The sequence below is a fragment of the Thunnus albacares genome, chromosome 12, assembly GCF_914725855.1.
Source record: "Thunnus albacares chromosome 12, fThuAlb1.1, whole genome shotgun sequence".
Classification (NCBI taxonomy): Eukaryota; Metazoa; Chordata; class Actinopteri; order Scombriformes; family Scombridae; genus Thunnus; species Thunnus albacares.
This window is the reverse complement of record NC_058117.1, coordinates 13,739,308-13,752,734: the sequence shown is the minus strand read 5'-3', so window position 1 is coordinate 13,752,734 and position 13,427 is coordinate 13,739,308. Positions and strand designations below refer to the sequence as shown.

The 13,427-nt window shown below is 40.8% G+C and overlaps 1 protein-coding gene across 3 annotated transcripts in view; it reads left to right on the top strand.

Moving 5' to 3' along the window:
* The window catches only part of kcnab1b (potassium voltage-gated channel subfamily A regulatory beta subunit 1b), a 36,252-nt gene that overhangs the window by 6,172 nt on the left and 16,653 nt on the right, over positions 1 to 13,427 (top strand). For 2 of the 3 annotated variants that reach the window (XM_044367332.1, XM_044367331.1), the window contains 3 exons: positions 774 to 1,290; positions 9,919 to 9,962; positions 13,377 to 13,414. In XM_044367332.1, coding sequence (XP_044223267.1) covers positions 1,076 to 1,290; positions 9,919 to 9,962; positions 13,377 to 13,414 — 297 coding nt within the window. In that variant the 5' untranslated portion in view covers positions 774 to 1,075. The remainder of the gene's footprint in view (positions 1 to 773; positions 1,291 to 9,918; positions 9,963 to 13,376; positions 13,415 to 13,427) is intronic. The other variant, XM_044367330.1, reaches the window with a different exon arrangement.

Here is a 13,427-nt window from a genome sequence, read left to right as displayed (position 1 = left end):
TGAGTGTACAGTACAGATTTGTAAGCATATGCTTTTCTGTGAAAGCATGACCTTAATTTTTAGATGTGTGACAAGAGAGAAGAGTGTCTGTGATAGTGTGTGTGTGTGTGTGTGTGTGTGTGTGTGTGTGTGTGTGTGTGTTTTTGTGTACTGTGTCGAAAACACACTGTGGTGGTGCAGTGTTGTTCTCCTCACTCCAGGTGTTGACTAAACGGCTTAGCTGGTTGGAGGGCAAGAAAGACTCCCCAGACACCCACAACTCCAGTCAGCCTGACAAAAAAACCCTCTTAAACACCTGAAAGAGAAAAATGTTAGAGAAGGCTGTAAGCAGAAACAGACTAATCAGATATAAGCAAGAGACAGAATTATAATTGGAATAGGAATAGCACACAACATGGATAAAGTGAGGAAGATAAGATCAGGACAGAAAGAGAAAGAGGAAAATGAGATAGAAAGACAAGCAAAACTAGGGCAGAATCGCTCTCATTCTTCATATTGTCACGTTGAATGAGCTTAGAAATGTGAGCAGAGGGCATTAAACTGGAGAAAAGAGCCTGGAAAAAGGAAATACAAAGAGGTTTCACAGGTCATCTTTTAGGTTTAGCAGGACATTTTTCTCTTCTCCGTACACGTTTAACCCTAACCCTAGTAACCTCTGCGACATACATGTTTTCCCTCTCTCTTCTTAACTGGACAACTCTTTAAGCAACTCATTCAGTACTTCCTCTCCTCCACTCTTCTCTCTCCATCTCCACCCCCTCTCATATTTTCAGGTGGAGTCAGACCTTCGCAGGATCCCCGTCTCAGCTCCTCACACACTGACCAGGACTGTGCCGCTGCTATGTCTCATTTTGATGTAACATCAGTTCTTCCAAAATAAACTGAGCAATCTCATGTTTCCTCATTCCTGCCTCTGACTGCCATATGAGATTCAGCAGCACCAGGCAGAACTGGTCTGGATCACTGACTTTCAACTTCACATAAGAACATCTGGATTCCCCGGACAGATAAAAAAGGACACAAGCAAAGCCTTGTCTTGGAGCAGCTTTGGTGGCTTTTGTTTCTGCCAACAGCCATGCAGGTGTCCTTCGCATGCACAGACCACGGGCTGAAGGCCCCGCGTAACGGCGAGCACAGCAAGCAGAACGCCACCAGCCCCAATACAGCCAGCCAGGCCCGCGCACGCTTCCGCACCGTGGCCCTGATAGCTCGCAGTCTGGGCTCCTTCACCCACCGCTACCACCACAACCTCAAGGAGTCCACCGCCAAGCTCACCGGCATGAAGTACCGGTACGTAGACTGATGATGATGATGGAGACTGTGTGAGAGGGCAGAGTGAGGAAGAAGGAGGTGTGCTTAGTTTAGTTTTCTCTCCTCTTCCCAGTGTATGCTGGGAAGGAAAAAAAACTACCACAACTGTGAGTGTGAAGCAAAGAAAATGAATCAAAGAACATGAACATTATGACAACACAACACAATATGGGAGAACATGGTAGAAAAACAATACAACTAAATGGGAAGAGAAATTAATAAATTGAAAGAGCTCTGACTGAGACAATGAAGATATATGAGCAGTAACAGGTGATGAGTGGGAGGGTGAGTGTGCCTGTGAGTGTCTCTGTGTTCAGAGAAACATAGACATTTTTCCAAGATGGAGATTTCTTGGCAACTTTATATAATTTTCAATAGCTAATAGTGTCTGTAGTGAACTACGATCTAGTAGTTCTATACAATCTAGTATCTAAGTATCTGTTGCATAAACACACAGAAAAGATAACATTCCTCAGGCACACAGAAAACTTATATTAAAAGCCTTTATTGAGTCAAGCATACTGGTTTAAAATGTAGACAGGTTTCAAAACTATAAGGTCTTGATCATGGTGATAATGGCAGTACTGGCGCTTAGTATAGACATTACACCATTATTCCATCATGAAATTGCCAACAAATATAAAGAAAACACCTGTCATATCACTGTCAGGAAAGTAAAATAATGAATCATTATATGCAGTTTGATGCAGTCCCATACAAATATGACAAAAACACAGATTTTAGATTCTGACAATGAAGCTGAAAAAAAGTGTTGCAGAACATTGTTGCTAAAAAAAAAAATCATGTCTTTAAAGTGTCAGGCGTTCAGGAGTTTGGTGGCAAATGTGGAAGTACTTGTGATGCTGCAATACAATATGCACCACAGGATATGACAAAATCACACTCAATGCAAAAAATACAAGATGTGGTTAATACATTTATTCAATCAAACATGATAGAATATAATTATGTCATTATTACTGACAGAAAAAAAATATTTAATTGTATACATAGTTGTTATCCTATTTATTTTGGTTGAATCTGAATTTGTCATAATCACCTTTATTCATTTTGTTCATCAACAGTACAATGCTTCACTGTATCAGAGTAGAATTTGATCTTTACAGTCTGTAATGAGCTTGTTCAGTATCACCAGCATTAGTTCAAGATTCTGACCACGCCGCAGGCACTTCTTAGTAACTGTCCGCAGCCATACAGTATACCGCAGCCACACAAGTGTGACAGAGCCGTGCAGTAGAGCTCTCCATGTGTGTCTGTGTGGGAGTTGTAACAAGGCTTGGCCAAGTAAACAATGCTCTCTTATCTCAGTGAGTGGGCTCTTAACCCAGACCGCAGCAAAATAGTAGCTTTCACCTCACACTGTTAACACGCTGGAGAGGGTGACATCATCGCTTACAGTTTGAGGATCAAGTGCGAAACGGAGAGAGAATGAGAGAAAGAGGGGATGATGGGAAGGGATGGAGCTAGAAAGAAGAAATGAGGGAAAGAAAGGACAAAAAAAACTGAAGCAGAATGAGAGACTGAATGAAAGAGAAAATTGGGGCATGCGGGTTAGCTCACAGAAAAGAGGCAATTAACAGAATCCGGGCAGATTGGATGCAGAGCAGAAAAATGTGATAAGTGTCTGCTTGTCACACAATCTCATCTCGTTTCCATAACAACATTGAAATAGCCAACTTCAATCTGTTGCCAGCCCCCAAACAAGCTTGGTTACTCCATTGTGTTAAGTGGTTCAGCATTTACAAAAGATTTTTCCATCAAGCGACAAGATTATTTCTGAAATTCTATTTGTTTTTGAGCTCAATTGTTTCACCTTTTCAAAAAAAAAGTTACGCTCAGCCAACGATTACATGAGGATTTGTTCATTCTTGTAGCTCCTTCTAAAAACAGATGGAGGATGTTAACAGTTAAAGCTCTTAGCAAATCGCCCATTTTTACCACAGAGAAGCAAATATTGGATGAAAGATCTTCATCTGTCACATCCCCTCCCTGCTCTCCGTTTGACAAATATCTTCTGTTCCACACTCTCCCAGTACTGTATCTCATTTGCTTTGCTTTCAAAAAAAAAAAACTCTGACTCAAAGCTGTTTGCCTTAAGATGATACTATGTTGCTTTGGATGACATCTCTCTCTCCTGAAGCGAAGCCAAGTCCCCAACTAAATCTGTGTTGTACAAACTCTGAACTTTTCTCAAAAGAAGGCACTTTCTCTCAAATATGGAAGTGTGTGTGTATTTGTAGGCATATGCACTGGCACATTGCGCATTACATACATGAGTGCATGTATGTGCGCTAGATGTGTGATGCGTCGAGGCACACTGGGAGCATCTGAAGGCGTAGCAAGTTGAAGCAGAAGATGTAGTTTGCAGCGCAAGCGAGCATAAACTAATAATACCACCATCTGCAGCATTTTCAGTTGTCATGGCGATCCAAAAATAGTGTGGTTCTAATTGCGGTGTCCCCTAGATGCAACCTTCCGAGGCTTGTTTGACCTCTTCTTACTCCTGAAATAATATACACAAGGCAAAAATTATGTGATGGAACAAAACAAGTTGAGCAGATTATTTCTGGTTCCTGGCAGGGGTCGTCTGGGTTGAAGTCCATAACGGTCATTAGGCAGCAGAAGGCCTTTTTAAAAGTCCAGGAGGTTCGGGGAAGATTCCGCTTGGTTGGTTCAGAGCTGCACTGCAGATGGGCATGCAAAAATCCCTTCTGTTGGTTCCTTCTGATGCAGGCTTATCAGTGGCCAGCAGAGAGAGAGGCACCCTCTGCTGTGTATGCATCTGTGTGTCGAGAATGAGTGAGTTATGTATAAAGCAAGTATATAAGGGGAGTGGGGAGGGGGTTGGCACACGGGATAGCCATAAAATGTGCTTAATACTGGTCATTTTAACTACTCATTGTTTTGTACACACAGTTGACCTCAATTAAAGTTTTGGAGGAAATTGTGAGAGTTTCCGTCCCATCATTTGTTTGTTTGAGGCAGCCCCCAGAGTGAACGTCATTCTTGCATTCATGGATGACTCTGCTGTGCCTCTAGCTTGATCCTTTTAATTAAAAGCTTTCCCTCTGTTGAGCCCCTTTATTTCGTAATCCAGCGGGCTATCAGACCTTAAAACAAAAATACTGGTGTTAGTGAGTTTTTCGCCTGAATCATTGATTGCAGAGGATGTATTTGAAAGTCTCCAGCTTATCTTCTGCTGCTCGGCTCTCCAAAGTCTCAAAATTAATGGTTAAATGCAGAATTTATTGTGGAAAGCACTTCCTTCTTGAGTTAGGTTGAGCCTTTAACTTTTAAACCTGGCCAAGGAGACTTTCAATAGCTTTAGCTATTGCTAGAATACACTGCAGATTTTTTCATATCAAAGAGGCAAGAAATCTGCATTTTTCTTTGCACCACAAATATTTCAGTGGGTTTAGATAAGGTGTATGAAGGCTGAAATGATTGAATTTTTTTTTATAGTGAAGTCTGATGCAAATTCTTCCTCTATCTGCTTGTCCACAGAAAGATAACAGTTAGATATTCTGCTGCTGTTGCACTTGTCTGTGTGTACCATAATTCATTATTTGCTGGGATGTTGCTCTCTGTGAGTTTTTGTGGTGAACTTCCAATATGTGTGTGCGTGTGCAGATGCGTGTGTGTGCATGCATGCGTTCGCTTGCGTGGCTTCATGCATGTCTGCACGCATAGAGCCCATCTTGCCGCTCTCGCTCTGATGCACAGTTTGGCAGCGTGTATCCAGCTGTCTGACTTGCTGTTTTTGCCCAGTTTTACGTCATACATCAACAAGATAGATTTGCTTTATGTTCCAACACCATTTACTTCAGCTCTCATCTCAGCTGTTATGTTGTGATGTGTGGCTCTAATAACATGAGCCAGGGTGTTGCACCATGGGAGCCCTGTGACATGGAGCTCCAATCTGCCTAAGACCAAACAAGCCCCCAAGGATAAGAAACGCCAAATCTCTCAGTTAAATGGGGAGGAAGTTTGCATGGGCTTTGCATTTTAATTAAAGGTCACAACTAAAATGGCTTTCTGTAACTCTAATGGTTTTATAATAGCAGCACCTTGCAAATGCAATTTAGTTTTTTTTCTCCTTTCTGGCCCCAGTAAACAGACTCTAATCACAAAGATGATTGGAAGTGATTAAACAGGAACAAAACGCTGCAGTGTGAGAATAACAGTGATACCGATGGGATATAATGACTGCAAATTGCACAAATAGGCTTGTTGGTGGGACTGAACAAGGAAAACAAAGAACTCACCTCTATCTATTCCTGTTGTGGGTTTGCCAAATGCCACAGAAAAGACATACTGACCTTACAGAAGTGCCATGAGGTCAAAAGAAGGACTGTTTTAGCTTTGGCATCAGACGTTCAGCCTTGTCAAGTTACTGTATCTATATTTGACTTTGTCTATTATTGTAAGCACACTAATAATTCATGAATTTACAATATTGTGAACTGTCATGCACAGTTTTGTTCTGTACATTGACTCTAGTCATGATTTTAGAGACATTTTTTTCACTTTGATGCTTCTTTTTGATGCTTTCGAGTTGACAGAAACTTCACCTAAAGCGATATTGTGATCGTATGAGTGCTGTACAAAGGTTTTTCTAGTTATCATGATAGGCTCTTTTTTTTTCTCCCCACTTTGCCGAGCTCGCTTTGAAATTCACAACGCACTGAATCAACCACTTCAGATCTGCCCACATGTTTTTCAATACAGTATCAACCCACAGGCCACTGGCTTCAATCATGTGTCTCTGCCTCAAATACAGCTACTGTGTGAGAGATTTGTGGGTTTTCTGATATACGATGGTCAAATCACATTTTGTGAGAAATAAAAAAAGAGTCCGAACATTTTGAATAGCCTTCCAGATCACAGAAAAAAATCAAATTTAGAATAAAGGTCAGAGGTGGAAAAACAAAACAGAAAGTCCAGTCCACACACACACACACACACACACACACACACACACACACACACACATGCACACACTATACACACATTCACATTGCGCAGGGCCCTGTAGGGAGCTGGCTGTCATTTCCTATTTCCAATTCTTTGCAATATAGAAGGCTTTATCTGTAGAGGGCATTTGATCTGCTTAGACTTGGGGCTCGGACTTGCAACTCTGCAAACCTCAGTCTGTTGCTAGTGTCACTTGGTTACTGCCTGCATGCATCTCTCTCTCTCTCTACAACACTCCAACCATGCTTTTCTCCTTCCTCCGTCATTGCTGAAAATTCAACCATAAGACCTGTTGGCTTCGTCACTTTCCCCAGCAACTGCCGCGGCTTTTCCTTCATACTTAATCTGTTCATTTTTTCCCCCTCAAAGTGCTTGATTTCACTTCCCTACTTTCTTCCCACCCACACAGGCCCCAGCTTTGATATATTTAGACTCTGACCCCCCCTTTCTCTCCTGCACTGAATTATTTTGATAACAACATTATGGTTGCCATCAGGGGAGCGGTGGGAACGGAGGAGGTGGGTGTTGTCTAATCCCTCCGCCCATCAAGGTTGGCTTGTGTGGGTTTGCTTAGTCTACATTAATCCCCAGTGAGTGAGGAGTTTTAGCTGTTTACTTTCAACCTTGACAAAAGCGTTAGCAGACAAATATTGATTTGCGCAATCCGATACCAGGAAATAAATTATAAGTAATGCCTCTGTGTGACTTGAGAACCACTGTATGTGCTTTCCAGGAGAAAGGAAATCCTCCCACAGTAAGAGATCATTCGTCCCAAGATTTAAGCACAATAACTCCAGATGTTCATTTTATTTCAACTGGGGATCCACTAAGAATAGAACAGGCTACATACAGTAGCAGCTCGCAGGATGTTCACTAGTGGTGACAGGTTTGTGTGGGGGGGCGTCTTCAAATGACTCATTTGTCATTTTACTTCAGGGCTTCTTTTGGTCACCATCCAAGCATGAGGGACCAAACCACACTAACTGGCTTACAAAGTTGTTTATGTGAAAGTTTGTAAAGACAAGGTGTCCTTTCCTTGGTGCGTTTATTTTGCCATTTAGAATATAACATGTAAAGTTCTCTCTCTCTCTCTCTCATCTCTCTGCATCCTCACACACCCACTTAACATTTCCTCTCTCTGTATCCTACATACACACAATTACCCGTTTTCTAAGTTATTTTCTTTTCTTTGTTGCAAATTACATGCTGTAATCTCCTGAATCATTAGCTTCTTTAGCAATGTGCCTCTGCTGGCACCCACTTCCCAGACCCAGGACAGATCTATTAATACTCTATAGCAAAGCTGTGTGGATAATAATCAGTTATGGCCAATGCTGCTGCTCCACAGCTCTCAAAAAACACTGGGAACAAGAATGCAGAGGCGAGGCGGCTTCTTCGGCTGCCGAACATCAGCTTTGTTTTTCTCCTCTCATTACGACAGCCTGTATGTGTTTGTAACAGCACACAAACACTGCAAATTTAGCCTTATGGAGGATTCCAAAAACAAAGGGAAAAAAAATACATTTTTGCAAGGACAGCCAGCTTTATTTAGAAATGGAAAGTGCCTTTGAGCCTAATTGTTTATTGTGGAGATTGTGTGCATGAGCTGAATGAGCTGCTGTAAACATGAGAACAGTATCAATGAAAACCCAAGGCAAATATATGTACAGTTTATAGCTATTGCAGGTATTTATCAGATGTTTTATTGACACCAACTTGCATTAAATGCAGCAGGAAACATTCCTCAACATCAACACAGTTTGTCCTCAATAACCCCCGATCGAACACACAGATTCACTCAGTATCAGACTTCTAACCTGCAGTACAGCCCTTATTCCCTATTCCCCCCACACTTTCATGGATCAGAGCTCCCACTCTATAATACATCAGAGAGACGGATGATACAATATCCAAACTCCTCCACCATATCAGAGACAAGAACGCAACCCACGATTTGTGACTGCAGTGACATCTGTCACCTAGTTTTTGCCTGTCGTGTGGTTGTCAGCACAGCTTTCAATCCAAAAATGTATCGAGTGCTCATATGTGAACATCAACATTTATATGTTCAGCTCCATTGTCTGAGCAGCTCGGCTGAACCGCTGACTCGATGATGATGCTTCCCCATGTTGGGCTTATAATTGAATTGGTTGAGGGCACGGTTAGATAGCACAGGCTTGGATTAGACCGCCTTCATCTCGACGGGGCACAGACCATTAGTTGTTAGGCATGAGAAAACGGCTTGCTGGATATCACAATCCCCGCAGATAATTGGAGGTTGTTTCTGTGTCAGAAAACAAGTATTCAGTGATATTCTTCTCTCAGAATGAAGTGTGTGTGTGTGTGTGTGATGGAGTGGAGACTTTTATGTGTGCATGTGGCCTTGATGATTCTGTAAAAACCGATATGTCTCAATTTCACAGTCTTTGCTTCAAATCATTCCCTTTGTCAGACAACTGTGGCTGCCTGTGCAAGGCTTGTCGATTCCCCCTGTCACAATTTTCTTTAACCTACAGTCCATATCCTACATCACACTGTGTGAAGACACCTGTGGTGGCTGGAGGGAGAACAATCTGCTCTTGCTGTTAATGTCGGTATTAGTCATTAAATGCTTGTGCCACATGAGTTCACCTCTCAGTTGGATTTCATGCAGCACAGATTGTAAAACTAGATGTGAATTGGAGATCTTCGACTCTGAGTCAAGGGAGGAAAGAACTCTGATGTCTTATTTTATCTTTCATGGTGTTAATGAGAGTCGAAAGTGTTTTATTAAATTGCAGCAGATCAGCTCAACTGGATGTAAATTAGCTGTTATCGAGGAGGCATATATCAGGAGGTGTACCATTGCGCAATTAATAGGTAGAGGAACACACCGAGGAAGGAGAGAAATAAAGACTGCATGTATAAAATGAACTGGGAGCTATCTTGAGAAATGCTGATATAATAGAACTTTGGTGCTCGAGAGGGAGCATGGTTGTCTGCATTTTGTGGGGAGGACAATAATAGTAAAAAGCCTGAGGACTGGAGTGCTCCCTGCTGTAAGAGGATGTCAACGTCTCTGAGAATAAGAAGAGGTAATTGAATAAGGAATAAAGGGGAGATACAAAGGGCACCACTTGTCAAAAAAAGTAGTGAACCAAACTTTCCACTGCTGCTGTACAAACAGATATTGAGTAGAATATTCTTCAGGGTCTTTAGAGGGTCTCTATCTTCTCCCAGAGATCCACATTGATGGAATAAATCAACTGTCCTGCCACCTTGTAATCTCTCTATTCTGATTTATGATTGCACATGTGATAAAGGTGACCCTCATGTTCAGCGATTCACCTCTCAATCAAACATGAGAAGCCATCATTATTAAACCCTGCATCATGCAATTACAATTGATTTTTTTTGTGCTTATATTCTTAGCTGCACAATAGCAGAATTGCTGTGCGTTATTTCATTTTAGTCTCTAGATTTATGGTGCAGAAACAACATAGATTTTGGTTTTGAAAATCTGTGTGCGCCCTGAGCAAAATACAGGAGCGTGGTAATTACAATCACATTTGACTGATGACGTCTTGAGCCTAAACACTGGTTATGTTAATCATACTCTGTTTTTCTTCATAGGAACCTGGGGAAATCTGGGTTGCGTGTCTCCTGTCTGGGGCTCGGTGAGTACATTTAATTAGCATTGGGGGCAAATGTCTAATGATTTCATAAGCATCCAAGTGCAACTGAGCTGTGTGTGTGTGTGTGTGTGTGTGGAGAGAGAAAGACCTAAGCAAAAGGGTATAGTCTTTTAAATGTAATTATATAATTTCATCCTATTCTAAACCTCATGCATCTTTCATATGTATGGAAAGTCATGAGAGGCAACACAAAGCTGTTTGTAGTGTGTTAATATTTTCCCTGTTAATATTTAATGAATAGCACTGGTTTCAGCAAACAAGTTGCTCAATTATCACACATATTCAATGCACACCGAGGGTAAACACTCTCAGTCATCTTGATAGGATTGATTCATTTAGTAAATCTCTTGTGTGTGCATGTGGGTGTCTACATGCTGGTCATATCTTTGTCTCTGCATGCATGTGTACGTGAACTGCACCGCGTGTGTGCATGTGCCAAGTCGCTTGAAGGTGGTGTGTCTCTGAAGACAGAAAAACTTGACAAAGCAAAAGAAGAATACAGTCCTCTGCCCAGACCCAGCAGATACTAAAGCATGTCTAATGACAGAAAATCTGTGAATGAGTTAGTTAATAATCTCTGTAGTGATTTTTTTTAAAGACTTAGCTGCAGCAGATTGAGCAGCAGGGTGGAATATTCAAGAAGCAGGCCATCCTTCAACTACAGGGATTAGCTTCAAGCCTCGATATTGGCAAGCCTGAGCCATGAAGTGTTGCCCTTGAGCAAAACATTGATTCCCTCCTGTGCTGGTTTTCCATAGAAGGGAGCAAGGAAAGAGATCATTTCACAGTTGGGATCAATTCTATGTGGGTTTCTGTGTTTCAGTGGCTCAACTGTGCAATTACAGTTTTTACATGAGGCAGCAAATAATAACAATTGAATAGGAAACTTTTTTTTTTACTTTACTATAGCCAATTCAGCAAAATCAGGATGACGCTACACTGATCTGCTGCTACTTCTGCTGCAGTTGGCTACAGATTTAACACCAGCGTCTGCATTATATCTTATTAGTGAACGATGACAGCAAGCTCCATGTGACAGGTGACAGAAGATTGGCTGAAAATATGAAAGTTTTAACAAAAACTTGGTGGAAAAACAGAGCCTAGGGTGGCTTCTTTCTATAAACAGTATAAGTGCACAGGACATCAGTGCAGTGTCTCACATGTGTGTGTATCTGTGCATTCGCTTGTGTGTGGCAACTCTAAGTATGAGGACCTCACATGACCTCAGACGAAATCTGACCCTTGATAGCTTACTTACTTATCAAGCCTCTTTTTAGCTTAATGACAGGTGCTGTCTGTCTATCTGCACCAAAACATTTAAAGTTAGAAGGAAAGAATTAGGAAAAGACAGGTTAAACTAAGGAATATAATGTTAATTCATAGATAAAGAACTGCTATTAGTCAAACCTCTTTTAACTTTTGACATTTGACAGGTGCTGTTTGACTATGTGCACCAACACATTTGAAGCTATAAAAATGAGGAAAAGTAAGTTTAAGCCAAGGAATAAAACATGTTTCTGAAACAAAAGTGAATTTCCCCGATCAGTTATTCTGAATTGGAGCTATTGAAAGGTTGAGGAAGTAACGAATAAAACATAAAACTGAACGCCTGCCATCTGAGAGGTTTCTGTGTTTCACTGCCTTAACTGCATACTTAGGCAGCAGATAATAATATAATAATAAAAATTGATAGTTTTTTTCCCCCTACTTTTCTACAACCATTGCCAGCTAAGAAATATCAGGCTGAACCTACACAGATCTGCTGCTGTACTTCTGGTGCAGATGGCTACAGAATAACACCAGCTCCTGCATAATTTCTTATGAGTCTGAGATAACCAGAAGCTGCATGTGACAGAATCAGGTAACAAAAGATTGGGAGAAGAATACAAAAATTATAACAAAAACTGTGTTCAGCCCGTACTGTGCTTCTCTCTACATGCAATGATCAGAGCAATCTGTGCATGTTTATTTGACAGGAACAGTGTTCATTAATAAACAAAAACAAAACTGTGAATGTGTCAGAGTTGGCAAGAATTAGACTAAAAAACTCATTTTCAGTTTAACATCTGCCAGATATGAGATATAAGACACCCAAAACAGAATGAAGTGACATATCTTACACAATTCATATACACAACATAATAAATATGCACAAAGTATTATAGTACACATCCACCGATAAATAATGCCACAGAATAACACTTTTATCTATGATCAAAACCAAATAAACAAGTAAGAAAAAAAAAAACATGCAAGGAAAGAAAAGGAAAGGAGCACTGATCAAGAAAGACAACAAGATGCAGAGAAAACAACTAGTATCCTAATGTTGATTATTAAAAGTTCTATATGTAAGAATTATGAAGCAATTTACAATTGTTTTTTACAATTTACAATTATTAATTGCCAGTGAGTGAACAGGTTGTACTTAAAACTGAGACCTTCCCCGACTTTGTCAGTTGGGTTTATCAGCCTGTGGACTGATTTCTACGTGAAGGACCTGGGCCAGACAGATTTTCTGTGTCTTGCCTCTCTCCTGCTAACATCAATAAACGACCAGCGTCTATCGCAAAAAAACAGTGCTATCTGAGTAGAAACACCCTGCAGATATTAGCTCTCCAGCTAATGAGACAGCTATCTGCCTCTGTCAACCACTACACATTTCACAGCAAAACAGGTCGCCCACTCCCGAGCACACACACAGCTAAAACAACATTATTTCCTCAAGAAAGGAGCAGATAACAAGCTCCAGAGCGATAGCAGAACATAGCTTACCCCTTTGTTTGTTTTTTTTCACAAAGAATAAAACAGATTTTGTTTCCAATATGAAAGTAAATTTCAGTTCTTCTGAAATGGAGCTATTGAAAGGTTGAGAATGAGGATGAAAAGGATAAAAATCTAAAAATGAACCAATGCACCTGTGATTAGAGATCTGCAGAGAGGTTCGCTCTACACAAACCTCACAAATTTACTCACACAGACACAAACATATTGACACACATGCAATAATTCCCTCACAGGGAGAAACACAAGCATGTAAAACTGTGGGACACAGCAATGCTTCACTTCTTCAGCCAGTTTTCTCTAGTACTGTCGCACTTTTCTACAGACAAAATGTTACTGTAATCACATAAGTTACACATATTCTATACGTATTGGCTTTAAACAAGAAACTCATACTGCAGTGAGCATTTGCACTTTAAACCAATCAGCTTTCAACCCTGACATTTGGCTGTGACGGTTTTAGGACAGGGGTGTTCTGCCATGTGCCCATGCCAAAATGTCAAAGTAATAATTAATGCATGATTAAATACCATTGTTGACAGGAGTGAGGTTTAACATGCGGAGGGTGCTGTATATTTCTTGTTTGTTTCAAAACTTTGATGTTTCCTCCAACAGGCACATGGGTGACATTTGGAGGTCAGATCTCTGATGAGGTAAGATGTTACA